This window comes from Girardinichthys multiradiatus, chromosome 12 (assembly GCF_021462225.1).
Source record: "Girardinichthys multiradiatus isolate DD_20200921_A chromosome 12, DD_fGirMul_XY1, whole genome shotgun sequence".
Lineage (NCBI taxonomy): Eukaryota > Metazoa > Chordata > Actinopteri > Cyprinodontiformes > Goodeidae > Girardinichthys > Girardinichthys multiradiatus.
In genome coordinates this window covers 45,122,643-45,148,531 of record NC_061805.1, presented here as the reverse complement: position 1 = coordinate 45,148,531, position 25,889 = coordinate 45,122,643, and the positions used below count along the sequence as shown (strand labels likewise).

Below are 25,889 nucleotides of genomic sequence, written 5' to 3'. Positions count from 1 at the left end.
TGTTAGAATTCTGGGAGTCCTAGTGTTAATTTATCTGATGGGCCATGAATGAGTTCTGTATAGCACTTTTTGCATGTTTAGTCTGTGGTTGGTACCCCCCCACCCCCCCACCCCCCTCAGTTTGGTAGGCACACCCTGCTTATTGATGACATTAGAGAGACCAGGTTCATTGACTAGCTGCACAGCATTTTCCTCAACCCAACATCTGAAATGATTTCCTGGGCTTAATTGGTTTTCAAGAGGCATAGCTGTTTGGTGGTTTTAAGATGTGACTGGACTTGATGTTTCTCAAAATATCCTTAATTTCCACACATATAGACCTGCTTACCTTGTTCCTTTTTCAGTACCCTAGCATACACGACAAGATATGAAACAGTGTGACATCAGAATAAGTAGAAAATAATTAGCTTATATTTTTTGTCAGTCCTACACTTTCATTTTTACAGAAGTGTCAAATGAAGGATTTTTTTTTAAATCTTTTGATATGACTTTATGTCTGTGACTGTCTTGTTGCATCCAAATACCAAACTGTTGCGTAATACATACAAGCGTTCACATATCTGAGAAACAAAACTATGCGATGGGAATCAGCTTGCAGGGAAACAGTTTTATTGAAGCAAAATGAATAGCTAATTGCCTTGAGAAGAAAAAAAAACGGAATAAAAAGAAGACGTTGTTGAAACAAAGTCGCTTAAGTAGTTTGGAAATCAAGCCCAGACTGAAGTTCAGTTTGAGCCCTGCCTTGTGGCGGTTGTGGTTGACCTTGTGATGCTTTTAGGTTTCTGTGATTACATAATTTATCTCATTCTTTATTGTTTTTAGAGAATACTTTCCCTAGGTGGTCTAATGCCAGCTTTCATCACAACCAGCGCTTTTTGCCTGCAACCTCAAGCAGGTTCAGGCACCACTATGAAGAGGGTTTGTGCTTGAATTCATTTGTTGCTCCAGATACAACAGTGTTAGATATCTAGACACTGAGACAGAGAACCCCTTGGTACACTGAGCTAATTTTGTTTTGTAGCTTGTTAAAATGTTTTTATTAATAAAGTATATTTGATATTATAATTTTTTTAATTTATTATATTCCCCAAATATTTATACTCCCATACTGGTGTTAATGTTTGCCCAGCAACTGTAATAATTTGATCTGGCTCTATACATGCACACTTTGAAAAGAATATACAGAATGTTTTACTGACATTAAGATGTAAACTTCAATTTTTTAGCCAATGACAAACTGATACCATTACTGATGTCAGCTTCTCTGCAGCCTGTTGCTTGGTTTTTCCATGTATGCAAATTACTGTGTTGTCTGCATATAACTTGCATGCGGCATCAGGAGGACATGCATCTGGCAAGTCATTTATCTACAGACTAAATAACAAGGGGCCCAAGGTTGAGCTTTGGGGCACACCTATATTATCATTATAGGCTACATCAAAGATTTTATCTATTTGCACACATTGTTTTTGGTTTGATAATTAATGATTAAATCAACTGAATAACTTTTGGTGTAAAAAAGGATTTTGATCATTTAACCATAAAGGTATCATGATTAACTGTATCAAAAGCTTTTCTTAAGTGAAGGTACACAGCTCTGATTACTTCCCCTTTGTTTAATTGAACCTTGATATTTTCAATCAAGTTATTTTCTGTCTCAGTTGAATGATGTTTTCTAAATCCAAACTGCATGGGGTGCAAAGTGAATGGAGTGGAATTCAGATGTAGTATAATTTGTTCAGAAATAATTTTTTTCTATGACTTTTGATACAGTTGGAAGAATACTAATGGGTCTATAATTGCTTATCTCCCTTTCTTCACCTGATTTAAAGACTGGTGTGATTACTGCTGTTTTCCATGCTGTAGGAAATACTCCTTTATTGATTGAACAATTTATAATTTTACAGATGGATGGAATTAGAGCATTTTTATTTGTTTTCAGAAACACAGTGCCCATACTAAAGATATATTTTGCCTTTGATGATTTTAAACTTGAAATTACTGTTTCTATTTTAGAGCATGACGCTTAATGTCTGTTAATGTTTCTAGGGCATTTGTAATCATGGTGGGTCCTTTTTTTATCTGTTTAAAATTATATTTGCCTAATATTCTATTTAGCTCCTTCCTTTTATCTTTATTGTTTCAATTTAGTAATCTCCCATTAATATTATTTCATTGTTCATGACACCGTGTCAGAGTAATACATTTAATTTATCGTAGAAGTTGCATTTTGCATTTGGAGGTCTATATATCCCGATCAGAGTGAAAGACATCAGTTCTGCGAGAATTATTTTTATGCCAATACATTGCATGTCATTTTCACTTAAACATGTTATTTGTTCACATTTTATATTCTCTGTGAGATAAAATAGCACACCTCCTCCACAGCCCTGTGGTCTATCTCTCCTTAAGACATGAATAGAGGAATTCTAATGTAGCCATTTCTCTGACAAACATAAAAAGTCTAAGTTTGATTGATACGGGAGATGTTGCAACTGGTCAGTTTTTGGAATTACGCATCTAATGTTCAGATGTCCACCTAATAGGCTAATTGGTTTAGCTTGAGTGTCCCAGAGAAACTGGGCATGATTTACAGTTCTGACCATTTTAAAACGGCGGTTTAAAAAGTACGTTGGACTGAGGTCAGTCATGCTCTGCAAATTGTTTTTTTTGGCCTAAGAGCTTTATTTTTCTCCACTCATATTAGTAATGGGGATAAAAACAAAATCATGACTTTTTAAGGGACAAAGATGGCTTTATTAGAGGAAACTTCAGCAAAACAGAAAACCCCAAGAGGCTTGTCATGTGGCTCCCCCTTGGAGGAAGAATTAAGAAACCAGTGCTAATTGTAAATGAACTCTTATCATGAGGATGTCAACTGTAATGTTTGCAGCCTTTTAAAATCCGATTTACTTTTCCAAATATTTCAAAAGCAGAGAAAACTTCTACACAAACAACCAGGACGACATAACAGAGATTTCCACCCTCATCTGGTTCATGGTCCTGTTAAATTAGCCAGGACCATTAGGGAATTAAAGGTATTGATTATGAGGGGAACAGGTTTGGTAGAATGTTTGCTAATGAGAACAAGCAGACTGACATTGTTTTGTGCTGGAAGGGAGGAGGAGAATGACAGCAGGTCCAACGATTAATGGTCAAAAGCACATCAACATTGCTTTATTTAAATAAAATTAATGCAAATTTTCATGGAAAGTTTACAAAAGGTGCTATTTTATCTCTTGAGTATGTGTGTGGTCCCTTTTTTTCATTTTGCAAATATTTGACTTAACTTACTTAAATCGTTTAGTCAATGCTGACTGCATAAGTATACAAGCATTGCTTTTTTGCAGAGAGGTACTTGGAGTCAAAGAAAGACATTTCATTTGAAATATTTAGTTTGGATAAAAAGCCTGGTGTTGTATAAGCTAAAATGAATCAACCACAGGAAAACCACTGTCAGCTATAATGATACATTTTTTGGTTACATACAATGTTTATATTTAAGACATTGACAATTACATATTAAGAATCAGAACGACCATTTCCTCAAAATATTTGAGGAAATATTTCTTGTCAGCAGCCGGGCTGCTGAATTTAAACTACCGACTGCTTAGATGGAGAGGGAATAATAATCTTAAGAACATAACAGGATTTTTAGAAAAGATGCTTCTGTCAATTATTTGATGTTTTTGGGTTTCAAACATTAGTAAAATGTTCTGTAAAGTTGCTTTCTGCTGTAAAAAGAGCTGTCAATTAAGCGACTTAGTCACTATATTTAGCAAGTATTCAGACCCCCTGCTTTGGAAGACTTTTGGAGACCCTGATGTGAAAGCATTTGTAGTTCTTACCCTTCTCGACAAGCAGCAAGAGCGACCTTTTACCCCTCCCTCATCTCTATGGACTTATATTTGGTCCAGTCCTCACACAGCAGTGCTTCCCACCTTCTGTCACAACTGGACTCCTCTTTATCCTGACTGTAATCAGAATCAGAAAAGCTTTAGTGCCAAGTACGTTTTTGGACATACAAGGAATTTGGTTTGGCGTAGTCGGTGCAATACAGTACAAATTAAACAGTATAAACATATCTACAATATAATATAAATATATGTGCACAGTTTTAAGTGAGTGAGAGTAAATATAGAGCAAATGAAGCCCACGTAGTTTTGTTATTCAGTTGCCATAATATTACTCCTGAAACTCCTTGTTACTCCTCTGTTGAATTTTGTTGAACTGAACTTTCACTGCTTTGGGTGTTGGGGTTAAAGTTTAATTAAACAACTTTTGGTCTGTCAAGTATTGTAGTATCTTGTGAATACCAGACCAATATGGGGGTGGTATTAGAACGATAGATGAAAGAGTGATTCAAGCACTGACATTCTCAAAACATCAAACTCTACACAAAGATGGAAAAAATTCACAACATCTTCTTTCCAAAATGCATGAATTTATTAACAAAAACATTTCAATTTCAAATTAAAGTATTTCAATTAACAAACTCTTTACAATTCAACTAATTTCCATGCAGTTGTTGGTAACTAGGAGATGGTTATAAATTTAGTGATAAGGAAAAAAAAGAGATTTTGTATTGCCTTTTTAAATATTGGAATAAATTAATGCTTCTGGACATACATTCAAACCTGAATAGCCCAGTAAATCTTTTGTAATGCTCATTAGAAATAATCTGTCACCTGACCTAACAAGTGTTTCCTCTAAATATACCGCAAATTAGGCTCCAATAAAATAATGACCATATTTGTCTACTGTTCTTTAAAGTCATATTATTGACTAAACCTATGTTGCTTTTACTGAGCCTGGTTAAGAAATTTCAGATGTTTGTGTTGTTTTTATAAAAAAGGACTCCATTTTTTATTTTTTATTTTTTTACCACTGTTGTCATCTTAAGCTCCTTAGTGGTACCACTGCATCAGAAATGGATTTTTTTATGTAATTTTTCATTCTCAGTGATGTAATAATTAGGAGCTTTTAATCTGCAATGTGACTTCCATTCCAGCATTTGAAGTAAAGTTTATTTACATCAATTTGAAAACGTGTAATGAGAAAGTAAGAGACTCTGACATTACCGTCTGGTGCCCAGATAACCAGTAAAACCTGTCACTGCAGACGAATGGGACTTTAGTCTCTTGGAAACTCTGTAATGATGAATGATGTGCTTATCTTTCACCTAAGGTGGCCACAAAGTATCTTCTCATCTTTTCGTCTCCAAATCTCTCCAGTATCAAGTCTCCTGGCTCTCCTCGGGACATGGCCTGTTTGGTTTGTCAGCAGAGGTGGCGATGCAGTGCGGTGGCCATTTTTCATGTCTTTCCTGCATTGTTTGGGCTTAGAGAAGACACTAATTATTCATTTAAAGCCCAGCTTCTTCTCCCTTCCCTCTAATTAGATGGTTAGTCACTATCCCAAGGCCCCAAGCGGGGACATTGATTGGCTCTGTCTCAGTCTTGTTCTAACAGTCTCCACCCCACACACAAACAAAGACAAATAACTTGCAGAGTATGACTTATAAATGCAGTACCTGTGTAATACACAGCAAAGGCTCTGATTCAAACAGCGAAATGTACTTTGGTAAATCTGTATGTTAGATTTAATTCATTTTCTCAGTGTGCCCAATAATAAACCAGTTTACTTTAAATTGCAAACCTGTTCCATTTAGAAGCTGGAGAATTTATGATACCCGTGGAAAAACAAAGCAGCTGAAACACAGCAGCAACTCTCAGTTCTTGACAAACAATACAGAGTTTCCAGAAACTCCTGGGGGGGTTTTGTGGCATATTTTTCCATTTTTCCTTATGTTCTCGTGGGCTGCGGTGCAGTAGACAACAGTAATCACAGGCATGATGAAATGCAGCAGCTGTATTTGTTTACATATTGAGTATACTGTACTACAAAAGCGGTAATAACTGAGGCCAAAGCACAACAAGAAATGAGACAAAGCAGGGAAAAAGGCAAAGAAACACAAAGCAAAGGTGTTTGTGCATCAGCTTTAAATACAACCTGCTGGTGGTGGATTAATGAGCTGCTAGAAGACTTCCCATGATCTTACCATACCTTTGATTGCAATGATCCTTTAAGCACTTGATGAATGAGCTTTTAAAATCCTGGGTAAACTCCTTCAACCTCACTTGTTTAACCGCCGTGCTCTAACGGGGAGGCACTAATGACTTTTGGATTGGATGTTAATGAAGCAGTGATGCAACTAAAATGATTATTTTATTTTCTATTTTTCACACTGGTTCTTTTTATCTTTATGTCAGTTTGCGTTCTTTTCATTCTGAAGTCAAACAATAACTGAATGACAATCTGTTAAACTACACCTCTTTCTATGATAAGACTTTTGAAGGGAAAAACTGCTATAAATGAAAATAATTTAAGGTGTTTTGCTTGGCAAAGCTGCCAGAACATAAAGCATGTGAACCAACACACAAAGAAGTAGTCTTCTGCATGCCTACATTTATTTTCGCTGGAGGTTACGTCGCTGGCAGTCTTAGCGATTGCGAAATCTTCAGGTGTTGCACTTCTCTTAAGCCTGAGCTGCTCCCCTGCTGGTATGTTTCCCAGAAACTGCTCAGGACCATTTGTCTGCATTAGGAGTACATCATCGTGGTTTGTGGTGAGAATTTACAGCATCATAATACTTGTTAACCTGGCTGGTAACTCTCAACTGTTCTGTTAGACGCAAATATTGTGTAGGCAGAAAGAAGCAAATTCTTTTAAGACACTGCTATAAACATATTTTCCCCATTTATCTGGACGGACATGGAGGAGTTTAAAAAATCCTTTAAGTTGCAATAACAATAGGACACTTAACTTTCGTCACTGTGTCAATGGGCTCATGAATACAAAGAGATACTGTTTCCAAGTAATTATTCAAGTTATTTCAAATAAAAGAAATAAGAACATTTATTGATAATCAGTCAGTACTGGGACACAATATAATACAAATTAAAATAACAAATATAAATCCTGCACAACTCAAATCTTCACATATTTGAAACTGTATTTTGGAAATATGTAAAATAATACCACTCATTTGGATTGAATGGAATCACAGCTGTTGAAACACCTACAAGGATATTAATCCAAGTTCTAGATATATTCAAATGATTATTTTGTCTGTTAGATTTTTACAGCCTGGGGAAATATTAATTAAAGTTTGTTACAGTTATATGTCATTTTGTTTTAAAGTACTGTACAATATCATAACAAAGTATTTAAATGTTTTTTGCATACCTGGGTGTAAACATTCAATTTTCAAGTAAATAAATCATAAATCATACACATAAAACATAATAGTTTGTTCTAATTATTCTTTAGAGTGGAAAAAATCATACCCCTAAACAACATTAAAGCCTTTCTTTTTAGAGTTGTTGACATGTAGGTTTATATTTTCTCCCGAAGGATTTATCGCATTTAATAAAGCACAAGAAAGACAATTCCAAGTAATCAAGTTGCTAGAAATAGGGAAAAATACTGATGTTTACAAACCAATCACTGCTTGTCTTTGTAGTTTTCTTGCCTGAAACAAATTGTGATCTTAACTTTGAACTGAATTCCCTGAAACACTCCATTGACCTAATATTTGACCTCGTATTCCCTGTGTTTCCTCATCTAGAACACTGTTAGGAGGATAAAAGAAAAGGCCAATACTAAGTCAATTTAAAATAATTAGAGAGAGGCGACCTTTAAATGTGTCTTTGGGGTTTTCTTTCTTTCCTCTCAACCCTCCAGCTGTCGTAGGAATTTCGGATTTAGTTCCCATAATAACATGTTTGCCGCCTCAGATCATCAACCTGCTTGCATGAACCCGCTGCCAAAGCCTGCTGCATACGTTTGATGTTCTCCATCTCATTCCTGTGTGTTTTGTTCTTCTCTCCACCTCTCTTGTGTGTTTTGGGTTGGCGTTCTCCTGTTCCCTGACAGAGGAACGCATGAGCTGCTGTTAGGCTTACTGTGTTGCTTTGCAGGAAGGTAAACAAACCAAGCTGTGAGAGTGAGAGTTCAACTGAGCCTCCTTCCTGCTGCAACCTCCAAAGGTTTTCATAGGTCTGGATTGGAGCGCCTTGTGTTTCTTCCATTTCTCCCCCTCTGGCTTATTAAAGCCTAAATTCCACCAGCAGCTTTGAAGTGTGCATTTTTGTGTTTTTTCAATGTGGATATTTGTGCTTGTTGAGTCTGCAGCACAGATGTTTGCGATAATTGTTTACTTCAGGAGTTTTCAGGCCCCAAACATTCAGGGCAATTGTAAGGATAAAAACGTAGGTAGGTTGCAAAACGTCTTCTCTGTCTAAAGATCTGTATAAAATCCAAAGCTGCTCCAGGGTGATACGATCCCACCTGCTGCTCAACAGCAAGAAGTGAGATGAGACGAGGACAAAGAACGATACACTGACTGCAGTGTGAAATCTTTTTGTCAAAGCAATGTGAAAAAAGACTATTTCTGCTTTTATTCTGAGCTGCTGAGCACTGCAGTAGCAGTTTTTCTCCCTTTGCTTTTCATAAAGCATTACTGAAGTGTTACGTGCCTTGCTTGGAGGAAGGTTGCTGGTTTCTAACCAGGTGTTTATCTCTCCTCTCTTCTTTGCTCCCGGGTTGCACACTCCTCAGGCAACTTCTTCCCTCTGCTTTTTGTATGAAAACACAGAAAGCCTTAAACGTTCTCATCACTGTCAATTTTGCTTTAAACCTGCCATATAATCCAGGTCCTTACTTTACCAGTGTGTTCCTGTGTGTCCCAGTAAATGACCCAAACAACCATATTTATCCTGCGGCTTGGCTGGGGCTGAAAATAAAATACTGCTCATGATTTATTGCTTGTGCGACAAAGTTAGACAACTTTGTCTTCAGCTGCTGAGTCATTTGTTAAACACAGTGTAGTGGAAGACCAAATAACGGTCACTTTACGGTCAACAATTGTGAATGTGTCTGTTTCGTGCCATTTCTCCTTCCCGTCTGGTGGAATCCAAGCTTTTGTGCTCCGTTCCTTCATAAACAGAAAGAATTTGCAGAATCTCGCTGGGCATGCAAACCGGTTTTTGTGCCAGCTGAAAAGTTGACATTGGCATCATCACCCAGACTCTGTGACTGTGTGTGTGGCCCTTATCAAGATTACTCTAGTTCGATGCAAGATATTTTTACTGCAGCATGGTTGTAAATATTTAATCGGAATTGCATGCAAATCAATGGTCTGTCCACGTTCGTGTTGTTTGCACGTTATCAGTACATTCCAAAACAGATCCAGGACAGCAGAGTGAAAATGTTTCTCACTGGTGGCTCTGTTTGTCAGTTTGATGCCTGCGGCGGAGAATCTCAGTTCTGGGACAGTGGCGGCATGCAGCATCAGGGGAGAAACTGCCTTGCAGTCTCTCGACTTGTCAAACTTTGCATCAAGAGACCAAGATGTTATTGTACCACAGAAAATGTTCCTGTGTTTGATATCCAACTTATGATCAAATAAATCCCTTGATATGTAACAGGAATGTATCTCATGGTTTTCAGTTTTGCATACCAACTGTGTCTTAAAGCATGATTGACAGGCTTTACATGTGTCTGGTCCATCTTTTTTTAATGAAGTCTTCTGCGCACCGTAGCCGGATGATGCTCCTCCTAAGGATTTATTTTTTTTCTTGTTTAACATAAAAATAGCCTTCAATTTGTGAATTCATTCCTGTTTGTCAAATTCGCAGCACTTCACTATACTGCAATGAAACACAAGACAGCCAATTTAAATGAAAAACACATCATAAATGGGACATGGACTGCCAAGGTCTTTATTGGCTCTTTCTAGGCTATTGTACTGAATTTAGAGGCTTTGGAGTGTGTAATCACTGTTAGATTTAAAGAGATTGTGTTTGAAATGGGACTGCATTTGATGAATACAGTGGATTAAGGGAGGCAGATAGATCCAGCTACAGAACTGTGATCCAAAAAAAGTATCATTTTCCATTTTGTTTCTGTTTGGTCAGTTATGATGGATGGATGGATGGATGGTTGAATGGATATTTTAGAAAATAAGAAAGAGAATAATGTGTGGAAATACAACTATCCATACGTCTCTGTATCGTTCCAGACACTCTCTTATCTCTTATTCTCTTTATCCAGAATGCTTACAATAACAAGCGCAAACAGTTCACCTGCACTTCTGATGGTTTAAACTGTATATACAGTACATTAAATCAGCCATACATGCACACATATTTTTGTGAACATAGTGTGTAAGTGTACAAAATTCTGAGATTGTTGAACCACATAGTTGTCTGGTCTTTGCATAATCTTACTGGTTTTTGGACTTGCAATGGAAACATGGTAAGAACAAGGTGGGGCCCTCCTCCTTGTTGACTCTTGCATATTGGTAATATATAAAAAAAGAAATGGCCTGAAAGCATTTTCCATGTGTCAGAATTATTTTAAGTTTGAATTGCATCAAATTGCATCAGATCATCAGATCTAACAGCTTTAGACCAATCCATAAATATAACGTTTGCGATATTTTAAAGTCTTTTATGTTTTAATGGCAGTTTTGTCCAAAAACCCTGATTTTGAAGGCAAAAAATAAATACTAAGGTGAAATATTTTAGGGTGTGGTGTATTTCTACATTAAAGAGGTATTTCAGAACGTGATAATAAAAACTTTGATGACCTTGACTAAACTGTAAAGATTGTAACATTCGCTATCTGGTTGTTTTTCCTGAACTAGATCCTAAAGTGTGACCTTTTTAAAAAGAAAACCTTAAATTTTATAAGATCCACTTAGAATATTAAATATTTAGTCTCATCTGTTAAATCCCTGACCTTGCACATAATATATTAAATAAATCTAAATTACATAAAAATAATCCCAATTGTCTAACGTCCTTTTTACACTTCCCTTATCTCTCAACAGTGCCTGGGAATTTGGGCTGCTTCAAAGACACCGGTCATCCACCAACCCTTCCCGGCGCCCACGAGATCTCCAACAAACTCACGATTCAGACCTGCATCAACTTCTGTCGGAGTCAGAAATACACGGTGAGATTTACAATGAAGTCATTCATGTTGAATAAAAGGAAAACATGTTACTTAAAGGACAAAAAAACTCAAGGGAACCCAGATCCTTTTTTTCATATTGCACTTAAATCAGACTTATGGTCGGTTTTACTGTCATTTGAATGTCCTTCTTATACAGTCATCAGACAAACTGCTTTAAATCAGGCAGTAGATGACAATTAATTAGGCCTGACAGTGGGACAATATGGCTATTAGTCCACTGGGCACCTCCTCTGCAATGCTTTTTTTCATTTTTCCATTACGCCGCAGACTGTGCCAGGTGTTGATTTTCTGTCCCAGCAGATCCACCTCTTTCCGTCCACAATGACAGACATAGACGGGTGGGTTTAATCTCTTAGTTGTGCACATGTTGCAGGAATGAGTGAAGGATTGATGGTGTCTGGATAGTTTCTTTATAGCCACTGTCCTTGATGAAACATGAGTGCTTAATAATCTGGATTCCAGTTGACTATTTGACTAAGAGCATGACTGATGAGTGAGGCAGAGGTCTGTCTCTCCCTGGCTCCACTCAAAGTTTTCGTGTCACTGTTGATGCAACCAAAAGGACATCATTTTACAGCTTGTGTGGCGAGCAGAGGCCAAATGAATTCCTGTTCTATGACACAAAAAAATGGAGAGTGGGAAATGTTGCCTCTACCTTCAATTCACCAAATTCATTTCAGCCCAGAAATTGGAACAATGGTGTCCTTTTTGAATGAAAGACAATGATTCTTTTGAGAAAAAGTGTCTAGAGTCGGAGAGGACGTTATGAGTGAAGTTTTTAGTTTTTTTACTTTCCTGTTCCAGCTCTATAAGGAGCTAAATATCAACAACTTGTTTAAACAATAAAATAATATTTATGTATGAATTACTTTCTTTACATCATACACATACTGTGTATAATGAGCAAAAGTTCCTTTTCCCATTTTGTCGTGTTACAACCACAAAACTTCATATATTTTCAGTGGGAAGTGTTTGATAGGTCAATACAAGAACCACATGCATGTAAAGAGGAAGGAAAATGATTCATGCTTGTCCAGACAGGCTCTGCGCTGGTGGTGTGGGGGGTTAAGCACATGACCCATATACAGTGAACTTTAGTCCTTGACGTGGCTGTCCTGGGTTTGAGTCCCGGGCCTGGGGACATTTGCCCCATGTCTTCCCCTCTCTGTCTGTCCCCATTTTCTGGCTATCTACTGTCATAAAATACTGGGGGAAAAAAGGACACAAGTGCCACAAACAAATCTTGAAAGAAAAGGGTTGTGCCTTCATATTCAGACCTTCTGTATCATAACTGTGTAGAACCACATTTTGATGCAATTAAAGCTTCAGATCAGGGGTTTGCCTAGCTATATAGAGATTAACATTTCTGTCCATTATTCTTCAAAAGCAGCTCACGCTCAGTTAGATTTGATGAGGAGTATTGCTGTACAGTATTACAAAATGACACAGTGATGATTTTAATTGGTAATATTGCAATGACAGTATCAGTGCATATTTTTCTTATTACTGCTTTCAACACATGACTTTTAGCATCTTAGACACAGTAATGTGTGTCAGGTGTGGATATTAAATGCATCAAAATTCCATCTTTTGCATCCCCTGCCAGGTTTTCTGCCAAGATTGCCCTGAATTTAGCTCCATCCATCTTCCCAATAACATCCAGCTTCCCTTCCCACAGCATGATGCTTTCAGCACCATGTTTTTAACAGTGGAGATAGTGTGCAGAGAGATGTACACATTTAGTTTTCCACCACTTTTTCCATGTAGGTCAGAAAGTTTAACTTTTGGTCTCATTTTGCCAGAGCACCGTCTAGTGCAACATGGCTTGTTGCAAACTTTGATTGGGACTTCTTTTAACAATGGCTTTGATCCTACCCCTCTTCAAGAAGGCCAGATTTGTTTTGTGTAAACGTTTGGTTAGTTTCTTTTTTACAGGTGTACACTACTCTATTATTCCATTGCATAAAATCATAAAGTCAAGTAAATTAAAAATAAGGCTACTTGTAATCAAGCAAAGCAATAAGCGAATGTGTGATTTTATATTTAAAGGACTACAAGAAGTCAACAGTTTGAAGTATTTGTAGGTATAATTTTAGCATTTTTTCCAATAGCTCAGAATATCTTAATGTGTATTTTCTCAGTCAGCAGGCTGAGTCCCTAAGGGGTTTGTCTCCTTGTTTGTCATGCCAAATTGATTTCAAATTGAAATTGACTGGAGTTTGTTCCAAACTTTGTGTTTCGCAGCTTGCTGGTATGGAATCAGGATATGCCTGCTTCTGTGGCAACGAAGCAGATCTGCAAGACCATGTCGAGTCGTCCAACATGGAGTGTAACCACGTTTGCTTCGGCGATCACACTCAGCCCTGCGGAGGAGACGGCTGGATCATAGTCTTTGACAGTAAGTGCTGAGCTTTCCGTGTCTGATTTTTCTCATGCATGTGTGTGCTGCACTTTGGTTCTAGCCATTTATAGTAAGCACTGCATACTGTACATTACGCATCAATTTCTGTGAGCCTTAAAAATATCATCCAGTGCCTGCTTGGAACTATAAGGTCTATAAAGAAATTTTAATTCACGTGTCACAGTTGCAGTGTACTGGAAATATTCATATTTATTTTATTTATTCTTTATTCTTTTTAATCTTATACAGAATAAATAGTTTTCTTTAATTGTGTTTGGCTGCACTGTCAATAATTGCAAATGTTGTTGTTTTATAATTACATAAAAGAACGGTGGTATGTGGTTCTCACAGTATGAGAGCAACAACTAGTTCTACTACTGCTAAAATAACAATGCTATTTAATTAGATGTTTTCTATAACAATTATTTGTTGTTATATACAGTGGCTTGTAAAAGTTTTCATACCCCTTAAGCCTTTCCACATATTGTCACATTACAACCACAAACAAATATATTTTATTGGAATTTTATGTGTGTACACTTACACACCACACTTTTCAGTTTCTTTTTTGTAAAAAAATAAAATGAAATATTGTATAATTTTTTTCCACTTCACAATTGTTTGCAACTTGGTGTTGGTCTTTCCTATTTGTGAATGCCCCAGTACAGATGGCCCTGAAACAGCCCCATAGCATGATGCAACCACCGCCATGTGGAACAGTTGGTGCATGATTTTTGAAGGGTTACCTTGACTCCTCCAAACAAAATTCCTTACAGTGTGTACAAATGGATCAGTCTTTATCTCTGATAATAAAACGTTTCTCAATAAGACATTTGGCTTTTATGTGTGGACTCCTGCACATTTCAATTGACCTTAAAGGTTTCCAATTCATTGCAGGCCTGAGTCTGACTGGTTCCAGAGTTATTCCAAACCAATTTCCTTTCATATGACAATTGTAATTTGGATAAATCTAAAATTCTCTTTCTAAGATTTTCTCCAATGTCCTTAAACTTTTCCATTGTTTAGAGTATTGATTCCAATTGTTGCAGTCAAACAAATAATTTTTTTGCTGGCAAAAACAAACATGATCACAATTAACACAATAAACTGATTTTCTCCACAAAGTGGAGATAATCTATTAATATAAGCCTCAAAATTAACTCAGTTGTTCGTCCACTCAAAAAACAAATCCCTAAAAGCCTGCAATTATCAAGAAATTGATCCCTGTGAGGTGTGAGTGGGAACTTCTGCTTGCAGCTTTAGCTACCAGCTGAAATAGCATCTTATTTCTCAAAAAGCATGAGCAAATTTATGTGATGATAAAAAAAAAAATTTTAATTGACCATTTAAATTAATCATCTGTGCAAGCCTAGATAAAAGTCTTGTACATCACATTAACTCCATTAACTCTAAAAGTCCATGTTGTATTGCCTTCTCAGTATCTGTAATTAACTTATTTTAGAATGTCACCAACTTTAGAAAGGTATACATCTTTGACTATGTTTCGTCTCCTCTTGCCTTTAGTCCGAATTGGCGCCTGTGGTGGAAACTACACGTACCCAACTGGAGTGATCTACTCCCCTGACTTTCCTGATAAATATGCAGCCAGTCGGGTTTGCTACTGGACCATTCAGGTCCCCGGTTCCTCCGCCATCCTCTTCAACTTTACCTTCTTCGACATCTCCGACCAGACCGACATGGTGGAGCTTCTAGACGGCTACACCAGGGAGGTGGTTGCCCGCTTTGACTGGCGCAGTCCGCCACGGGAGCTGGTGAACATCACGGGGGACTTTGTTATACTGTACTTCTTCTCAGATCGCACTAATCAGGCCCATGGCTTTGCTCTTTTGTACCAAGGTAAGCTGAGTGGACAACAATGCTGAACTACTGCGTCCTCTAAGCCTAGTTTCCTGTGTGTGTTGGTTTGATAGAGTTTTGCCCAACAGTGTTAGTTCAGTTAGCTCCTGTTTGGATTGGTGAGGTACAGAGCCTTGCAAAAGTATTCATACGCCTCAAACATTTTCACATTTTGTCACATTACAGACAAACGTTGTGGCTATAACGTGTGTAATATTGTGTATAATAATGAGTTTTGATGCAATAGATCTACACAAAGTATTTCATAACTGTGAGGTGGAAGGAAACCAATAAATGGTTTTTAAAAACAAACATTCTGAAAAGTCTGTGAAGGTCTGAGAGGTTTGTTTGTGAACATTACTGAACAAACATCATCGTGAACACCAAGGAACATAGCAGATAGGTCAGAGATGAAGTTGTAGAGAAGTGTGAAGACAGGTTAGTTTACAAAACAATATTCCCACCTTTGAACAGTCATGGAGCACTATGCTGTCCATCCTACAAGGATGGAAAGACTGTGATATATCTAACCAAAAACCTAAGAAATAGGTTTAAATGAAAGTCCGGACAAGGAGAACATTAATCAGAGTAGCAACAAAAAGACCAATGGTAACTCTGGAGGAACTACAGAGATTAACAGCTCATATGGGAGAATCTGTCAATGGGGACATCTATTAGTCATTCACTTTAAAAATCTGGTGTTTTTGGAAGAGGGGCATTAAGAAAACTATTACTGAAGTAAAGCCATAATTAGTCCCTTTTTACGTTTTCCACAAGCCATGTAGTGGACATACCAAACATAGGAAAGGAAGGTGTTCAGGTCAGTTGAGAACAGCAATAAAGGTTTTGGCCAACATGCAAAACACAGCATGGAGAAAAACTAACATTGCATCACTCTAAACACACCATCCCATTGGTGAAAACAATATGACAGTAGTATTCTGTGGAGAGAGGTTTTTTTTTCAGTACAAACAGAGAAAGAAGTAATCGGTTTTAGAATAGCCCAGTCAAAGTTCAGACCTAAATCAAATTGAGAATCTGTGAAAAGACTTGAAAGTTGCTGTATAAAGATCTGTCCATCCAACCTGACTGAACTTGTGCTGCACTCCCCAGTTTCTAGATTTAATTTGTAAAAATGTTAAAAAGCATGTTTTTTTTCTTTTACATTTAGCAGTTATGTACTACCTTGATCTGGTCTAAGACATAAACTTGCAATATATTGATCTTTGTAGTTGGAAAATGACACAAGGTTAAAATGTTCAAGTAGCATGAAACCTTTTGCAAGCCACAGTGGATTCTCTTTTCACAGCTGCAGATGATCATCCGTATCTACATAGATTTGTTTTTCAAGGATTCACTCTGTTATCAAGTTGCAGCAGGCTGCTTTGCTTTTCCAGAGTTTGCTCCCTGCCAAACTGCAAAGCACATATGTTGGACACCTATCTACAAAGTACTGTCAGTATGCCTTCTTATAGTCTAATACTACCATGGAGCACAGCTGGGAAAACTGTGACGAATTTAAAACCATCGCTCCATGTGGTTCTACCCCAGACTACCCTGCTGTGTTTTATACAATGCTCTCTCTTTAAAATCCCCAAACTGATTTAATACATTAATTTCTGAAGGGTCGAGTAAATCGCACAAAGATATAAATCAGTGTAGGTGTCACTTAATCTTACAGGCTGACACAGGGAGAGGCAGTCTGTTCCTGCTATTCCCTCTCTGCCGCCATTTATATGCCTGTCATTTTTCTGGCTCGGTGGAGTTACACTAAAACAATATCAGGAGGTCAGAATCTCCTGACCTCTTCAGAGGTGTGGTTCTTGTTTTCTTTGATGCTTCGTGTAGCCAAGAAATGGAGACACGACAAAGAAAAGGTCACCGCAAAAAAATGTACAATTTGTTTTTAAGACAGAAAGAAAACTTTACATCAAAACAGTAGGCGCACAGAACAAAGGGCCAAGCCGAGAGAGAAGAAAGATTTCCGAGTCTGATTATCACCACTAAATTCTTTCTGTATCTCTCCATGGTGGCAGGCTGGGAGGCTGAGCTGTAATTTCAGGGTAAACTCTCTCAGATGAGGATGGTGGTGCATTTCAGCTGTGACTAGGTTTGAAGCATGCCATTTGCCTGCAAATGGGAAACATGTGGGACGTTCCAGGAACATCACTGTCAGCAGGTCGAGCGATTATGCGAAATGTAGGAAAAAAATCCCACGCTGTTTTCAAATCCGACCACCATTCATGGCAGACTGAAATGGGCCTGGAAGGAGTAGTCTTTAATTGTGGTTCTGGGCCTTTGATTAAGACTATTTGGTAAGCTGTTCACTTCATGAGAGTAACTTATGAACTTGTGTTAATAGAACCTTATCAACAAGCAACCAGTCTGGGGTATATTTCTGTGCAATAGAAATAGTTAAATGTACATATGCATAATAAACACTTAATAAATATATATGGAAAATTCTATTTTAAAGGTTTTCTACCCTATCCAGGGTGTACCCTGCCTCTCGCTCATACACTGCTGGAGATAGGCACCAGCTCCCTGCGACCCACTATGGAATAAGCGGTAGAAAATGACTGACTGACTGACTGAGGCTTTCTACAAAAATAACTACATAAAATTTAAAACAATATAACATGTGGTATTAAAAAGCAGAAAATGTAATAGTTCTCATAGTTGGATGAAAAAAGTCTAATTAAATTTTAACCAGTGATGAATGAATGAGGTGCATTGCCTAATTATAGTGCTGGAATGGGTCCGCCAGAATAAATCATCTTCTTTTCAAATTAAAGGAGGCAAAACAATAAATATCTGTAGCCAAAAGCCACTTTGATGCCCATCTGGCTGTTTGACCTGCAGTGTTTCTAGTTCACATGCATTTCTGTAGGAAGTATAATATATAGTATAAATCTATGTATTATATTGCCTCTTGATCCAGTTATGTACACATTATTGTTTCCCTTTAAAGGCAACTTTAAAATACTAAACATGGTTAAAAAGGAAATCAGTGGCTTACACTGAAGTTTCTGATTTTGAACCAATTAAATGTCTTTCTTTTTCTAACCTGTTTCTATCCTGTCTATCCCAGTAGATAGGTGCAGTAAGAAGTTTACATACACTCATTGTGTTTATCATGGGATATTAAGTTCTGGCTTTTAGTGATTTATTTGAATTGTTATTTTTAACAGTCTGTAAAAATAACAGAAAAAAAACTAGGTGCACAAAAATTATATTTACAGCCTCCAGTATGGTTTTCCATATGTCTGCATTTATTTGAAATCATTTCCCTTACCAAGCTTATCTGTCATAGCTTTGGTTGGATATTCGACCTGTCTTCTTGGCTGAATAAGTGGAGTTGTTAATTTAATTGATTTCCTGGCATAGAACCAGCTTTTAGAAAGTGCCCAGGTTTGGACAGTGGCTTAAAGCTGCAATAGGAAACTTTTTAACGATGTATTTTTTACATGGTAGCATTAAGTATTCACCTTTGTTGTACACTTTAATATCATACTCCAGGTCATCAATTAATTGTGGAATTAGTTCATTACCAAGAAGAGTTCTTAACACCAGAGAAAATCATTTAATGATATCAATAAACTTAAATAAAATGTAATTTAAAATTGCTGGTAAATGGCTTTCAAAATTCTACATCTAAACAGAATTTCCACATTCTTGTCTGTGTAGCGCTCAGAGGGCAGGACACCAGAACCACAGTTCTCAGAGGCTCCGATGAGGATGAAAGCGACGACGCCTCCAGCACATTGGGACCACACCTGTCCAGCGGCATCACAGAGAGATCCAACAGCACCACCAACGAACGTACCTCACACATCCTCTACGTGATCACGTCCAGCCCCAGCAAACGAGAACACAACATGCCAGGTCAGTGGGCTGGACGCAGCGAGACCACCGGCCACAGCGCTAGTATGTTAACATCCATGATACTTTCATCTAAGCATGACCTCCTTACTATGAAACTATTCAGACCACCTTTTTCTTTTGAAATGCTTCTACATATTCAGACTTAGTATGACTCCATGTAAAAGTAAACACCTTAAGTGCTTTTTCTACCTGACAATCACGCAGAAATGAATTAACTTTCAATCTGCCTGATGACCACAACAAGACGTCTTGTCAAAGCAGTGCAAGATGGCCTGACGCATCCTGTGCTTTCCCGATTACTACAAACATTCCTCTCCCAGTGTCCCACATGCTTTGTCTAATCCAACTACCTCGTGTTTTCTTCAGCCAGAGGAGAACAGATGTGCGCTGATAATGTGTCACCATTTCTTGACAATTCCCTGGCTAAACACTGCAAACAGGTGTGCCAGCAGTGCTCGAATAGCTCTTCGCTTGCTAATCTTTCCAGCATGCTTGGGTTTGTTTTCGTTACTGTGACAGGATGTTTGATGTCTTGTTACTGAGTTGCTCCCTTTTTCTGCAGTGTGGACCATCTACGCTCTGGCTGCTCTCCTCATACTGACGGTGGTGGCCATGGTGGCCAAGCTGCTGCTTCATGTCACAGTCAAGTAAGTATGAGGATATTAGAACCGAGAGCCTCCATGCGACAAATGTTAAACCTTTCATCTGTGGTATTGCACAGCATTCCTGATATGACATTTACAGATTTCAAATCTCAGAGTGTAAAAAGTTATATTTGTAAAAAAAACGAGTTGCAGAAATAAATTAAGCATTCTGTGGAATCAAATCTCACAAGTGGTTTCTGTTTACCACAATTACGTCTTTAATATTAAAATCCTACCAGTGGAAAAATTCAGATGTAGAAGCGACACAGTGTATAAGAATAAATCAGTTCTTTTAAACATTAGGAACAATCTGAGAACAGCAGTTTAGAGAAATGTTTGATGAACAGGGAATTCAACTATTTTATATAAATTAGAAACAGCAGGAGCTTAAAAAAAGCTGTGTTTGAATAAAGTTAGAGAGAAGAAGCCAGTATGTTTACATGCAATATTACCAATCTGTCACTACCTTTCACAAACGAAAAGATTTTAGTAGGCCATAGTGACAGTATAATTAGTAGCTAACAATAATGTGAATCCTAGATCACATCGTTGTAATTGGACAGGTATAAACACATTTTAATCCCTCCCTATCAGCAAATTCAAAAAGTGATCTAAATCACTGCCGCATCTTACAGGTCCTTCTCAAAAAATTAGCATATTGTGATGAAGTTCATTATTTTCCATAATGTCATGATGAAAATGTAACATTCATATATTTTAGATTCATTGCACACTAACTGAAATATTTCAGGTCTTTTATTGTCTTAATACGGATGATTGTGGCATACAGCTCATGAAAACCCAAAATTCCTATCTCACAAAATTAGCATATTTCATCCGACCAATAAAAGAAAAGTGTTTTTAATACAAAAAACGTCAACCTTCAAATAATCATGTACAGTTATGCACTCAATACTTGGTCGGGAATCCTTTTGCAGAAATGACTGCTTCAATGCGGCGTGGCATGGAGGCAATCAGCCTGTGGCACTGCTGAGGTCTTATGGAGGCCCAGGATGCTTCGATAGCGGCCTTTAGCTCATCCAGAGTGTTGGGTCTTGAGTCTGTCAACGTTCTCTTCACAATATCCCACAGATTCTCTATGGGGTTCAGGTCAGGAGAGTTGGCAGGTCAATTGAGCACAGTGATACCATGGTCAGTAAACCATTTACCAGTGGTTTTGGCACTGTGAGCAGGTGCCAGGTCGTGCTGAAAAATGAAATCTTCATCTCCATAAACATAGTTTTCCCCTTACAAGTTTTCTATTGCTTATTGCTTTTCCGACATTTCCGATGATTTATTCCTTTGGTGTAAACAATGTGAGGAGAAATTAAAATATGGTCCTAGACTTTGACTTGCTAATGACAATGAGTTTGGTACATGATTTGCAGATTCCCAATTTAAAGGGCTGTTTCATTGTTTTAGGAATGTGGGCGGCATTTTTTCATCTCTTCCTCAAAATGTTGAATATTTACTAGACAAATCTGATGTGAATAATGATACATGGAACAGAGGTTCTTAAAAACGCAGTTTGACTACAAATTATTTAAATAAATTGACCGTCATTGCTTTATAATCTGCAACGCTTAAATTGGACACAAACAGAACAAATCTGCAAGGTGGGAAATGCTTTTTCACAGCATATGTCAGTAAAATATATCATTCAACTTTTTCTATTGTTCATGTTTTCTTATCAATGAAGTCATTATTTTACTCTGTTGTTACTGCTGTTAATGTAGATTTTTGATAATAAAATTACCAGTGGTGGAAGATCCAGTCTGAGGGATGTAGAAAACAGAATAACTAATTCAGATAGCCTACAATACATTCAGTGGGTTTGTCTGAAGGTAAAATAAAGTTTCTTATTCTTTTTTTGTTTGTTTTTTATATTTTTACCTATGCATGAATCTGCATGCTTACACTTTGCCTTTGCTGCTGGTGCACCTGAATTTTCCAACTGAGGGACAATAAATAATATTTCGATTGTATTCTATATATTGAAATTCTTATCAAAATATTATTTAGATTTTATTATTTTATTTTTTTGTCTAATTTTATGGTAATTTTAAAACGAGTTTAAGCAAAGTTTTAAAGGTAATTTTGCAGTTTTACCAGCAGATGGCTCTAAATATTGGAGAAAGATTAAACTGTCCAAAATGCACGTTAGTAATAGGTACTTCAGTGGCCTTATTAAAATCATCTTCATTGTCTTTTTTCTCAAAGTTTTGTTTTCTTTTTTTGCTCTTTGTCTTTGTCTCATCTCCCTCTTACTTTGTCCTCCAGAGCCCCGAACATCCCAACAGTCAGTGGCTCAGACAGCTGCAGCCAGAGCACGGTGTCCTCTGAGCCATGGATCATCCTCTACCGGCCCTCCACCATCTCCCTCTTCAAGAAGAAGCTAAAGAACCATCATGGGGACCTTAGCCCTTTGGTGGGGCACTAGTGCTGCTCTTCGCCTTTATTGCCATCCACAAATACTCTGTTTAAAGGCCGTCGGATGACAGGGCCCTTAGACATCAAAATTCAATGAGGCGCTTCACTAATAAGCAAACGACTGAGTGACTAATTACAACTGACTCAGTAACTGCAGCCAAATGGCCATTTGGCCAAAAGAAAGGCAAGGCACTCTCATTCCTCTCAGCACCAAAGAAAGAGGGTCACACAGGGATATAAGGGACCACAGTGACAGAGAGGAGAGCTAAAGGACTGGATGGAAGATCTGCAGCTGTAACAAACACACAAGGATACTTTTAACATGCAGGAGGCCATTTTCATCCATCGCAGCCGTCTTTATCATTCAGCATACCTCTTAAATCCCTCCAGACTGCAGCTTCATCAGTAAAAATTCACAGCCGTGTAAAGAGCGACGGCAGAAAACCCATGCAGTCAAAGCTTAACAGTTTTTACATAAACTCATAACTGCCTCATACAAAAGAACATTTGCTGTTGAAAGTCACCATCCTTTCCCTCCAAAGAGTTGTATATGTTTGTCCTTTTTGTTCTGTTTGCAAATGCTAATATTTCTTTTTTTTCTCTTTGATGTGTTTTACAAGATAACTTGGATTTTTTAAGAGAGGGAACCAATAGTACTTTGAGGTATCACAGCACTTTGTCTGCAAATTTCAAACAACGGAGTGAAAGAGAGAAGGTGAGAGAAGAAGTATCCTCGGACATGTCAGGGGAAGGTTTGGGATTGGTGTTTGCTAACAAACTGCCATTTAGGGAGATTTAGGAAGGGGGCTTTTGTTCCGCTTGCGGTGTGGGTGGGAGTCTGTCTGGTTTGATGGTGTTCAAGTGCCTTAAGGATCTCCTCTTCCCCTGCGTCAGTTTCTACACATCTGCTTTTGTCTTTATATCGACCGGGATCCCTCACAAATGTCAGAACCGATGCAGATCCTTGGAGTGAGATTCCCAAAACAGGATTTCTATCTCAAAAAAATGCCAGATCTAGCATGTGGAGGAAGTAGATCTGCGGCCATCAGGAAAGCAACTCTTCATAAAAGCCAGACAAGGTTTAATTTGTGTGCTCTTACTTGTAGTCTTGGACATTTACTGAACATATTGTTCACATTAACTCTCAGTCTTTTGATTGCAGGAGATGGGGGGTGAATATTATTGTATATTCTGTAATCCATTGTGGGAACAGAGATGTTTATGACTGCTCTTTGATTTCATTGTCTCAACAAACCATTCGACAGACCCATCTGCATTTATTTTAAGCCTTCTCATTAAGCAACTCAAAAGTTGAATGCTTAGGCAGCATTAAAGTGTCTTGAAAATCAACACTTCGGTTTTCGGACTTGTCACACAGATTTCAGGCCCAAAAGGTTGAATGCAAACGATACACCCAGAAAGTGCTCAGCAGTGCTACCCGCAAGCCGACATCGAGTTTGCAGTTGTGACATTTTAACTACTTGCGAAAGGTCTTCTGCATAGCAGTTGGCCTTTCTTGTGTGGGGTTGGACGCTTGAGGTGCTTTCTTCAAATCTTCCCTCACTCAATGCACTTAATTTTGCTCGTACTTACAAAACAAAACAGTACTTAACCTGGTTGCATTTAGCTTTGGGTGAAAATGACCTAAAATGACTTGATCAGCAACCTTAGCACTTGAAGCAAAGAAGATAATCATGCAGGATCTGAATCAATTAAAAATAATAATGCATCTTTATCTCCCATTAGAAGCTAGTAAAAAAAGAGAGATGTGACTCAGTGCTATATTCTGCTCATCTGTTCAGCTGTAACTCATGTTAATTATTGCAGGACGCAAGCAGATACCCCTGGGTCTGCGATGTTCAGAGCAGACCATGCGTGGAGAGGAGTAGGAGCGAAAGAGGGACGGGGAAATTAATGCGCTTTCAAATCAAACACAAGCTAACCAAATGTGACAGTCAGTATCTAACAAGGGTATATTTGTTTGACTAGCCTGGTGAATTATGCAAACGCCAGTCTTCTGTCCTGTCCTCCAGTCGGTCGGAAAATTCCACGCTATGTTTCTTCTGGAGAAGTCAAAATGCCCCCCCCCACCCCACCCCTCAAATTGTTGTGAATGTCCTGAAGTGCTCGATGACATGAAAACAATACCAGAGGCCCTGTGGGAAACGATCACAAGGGGCCAATACTTTGTTTTCATCTAATTGTAAATAGCAAAATACAGTAAAATGTTAATTTATACATTAAATTATTGTTATTTTGTATGTGAATGGGATATAATCTATCTTTTGTATAAGTGAAGTATCTTTGTAGTTTTATTTAATGTGTCCTGGTTGCAAATAAACACTGTATGCATGTTTCTCAAGGCTGAGTTGTGTTTGTTTTTCTTTTTTTTTTTTGCTACATTCTGATGATAAAACTGGATTTATATCATCACTGAGCTCAACATTACAGTCACTGAGAAGCATATGGGACACAAATGACACAAATATCAGATCAAGCAAATCCCATTCTCCCGGAATCCATTTAAAGCCTTTTGTGCAAAAAAAGCCAAACTGCAAATCTGTTTTCCTTTAATAGATCAAGGCTTCATTGCTTGCACGTTTTGGGTATCTGCTCCACCTTCTCTAGCTTTTTCTTTCCATGAAGCTGAATTCATATGAAATATATGCAATGGCTCACAGATTGTTAAAAGTTGTTCACACACATACTACATGGAGGATTTGGAGAACCATGTGAAACCTTTTGGTTTCCCTCTGGGATGAGGTCAAGCACGCAACCTGCATGTTTTGGAGGGAGCAGCAGGAGTCCAGCTTTACAACATGAGCACCAAAAAAAAAGAAAAAACATACAGGAGGATTTGGAATAATCTGGAAGTCTTTGAATGCATTTAGAAAGAATTTCTTAATTCATTAAAGGTGTCCCTATGATCCTCGTCATCTTTGCTTGCTTTTAACCAATTTAGAGGATTAAGTTTGTTTTTGAAGAACATCTGCCGGTTGCAGGCTATTTATTGGCATACTTCATGCTCTTCTGCAAGAAACCCAAACAGTCTGTCCAGTGGCAGAATTGTTAGTACCGCTACCAATTCAAGGTCTAGGTCAGCTTTATTTATACAGCACTTTAAAACCATGATTTTGCACCAAAGTGATTTATGAGCCAAACACTTGATGTTGCTGTTGCTGCTCTACTGCTGCCTTACCTCTCAAATTTCCTCCATCTGAGGAGTCCAGGGCCTTACAGCTTTGGTTCGCAGAACTCTTTTTTTATTCTCAGTTTCAATAGTAGGAACTGAGATGGGGGTAAAAAAAGGATTTCCTGAATGGTGCTGCTTTTGTCTGGAACAAACTGGAACAAAAAGACCTGAAACGTTATGTCTTAATCCCATTGGAAAGTGCTGAATGACTCAGAGTTAGACACATCTGTTTGAAGATGTTTTACCTGATTTTCAAAACTGAATTTCATGTACGTCAGTTTGAATTTATGTGTTTAAATGTATGTTTATATGTCTGTAATTTGTTTTTGTTTTTATTTTGTGCCGCTGTCTTGGCCAGGGCACTCTTTAAAAGAGAATTTGAATCTCGATGCTTTTCCTGGTTAAATAAAGGTAAAAAAAACAAAAATTAAAAAAA

At 37.8% G+C, this 25,889-nt stretch overlaps 1 protein-coding gene across 2 annotated transcripts in view; it reads left to right on the top strand.

Annotated features, from left to right (window-relative positions):
- Nucleotides 1-24,622, top strand: part of kremen1 (kringle containing transmembrane protein 1) — a 92,088-nt gene extending 67,466 nt beyond the window's left edge. The window contains exons 4-9 of one of the 2 annotated variants that reach the window (XM_047382676.1): nucleotides 10,898-11,022; nucleotides 13,288-13,441; nucleotides 14,969-15,301; nucleotides 18,989-19,186; nucleotides 19,749-19,833; nucleotides 22,111-24,622. In XM_047382676.1, the coding sequence (XP_047238632.1) occupies nucleotides 10,898-11,022; nucleotides 13,288-13,441; nucleotides 14,969-15,301; nucleotides 18,989-19,186; nucleotides 19,749-19,833; nucleotides 22,111-22,270 (1,055 nt within the window). In that variant the 3' untranslated portion in view covers nucleotides 22,271-24,622. Of the gene's footprint in view, nucleotides 1-10,897; nucleotides 11,023-13,287; nucleotides 13,442-14,968; nucleotides 15,302-18,988; nucleotides 19,229-19,748; nucleotides 19,834-22,110 lie in introns of both variants that reach the window. The other variant, XM_047382675.1, reaches the window with a different exon arrangement.
- The last annotated feature ends 1,267 nt before the right edge of the window (nucleotides 24,623-25,889 follow it).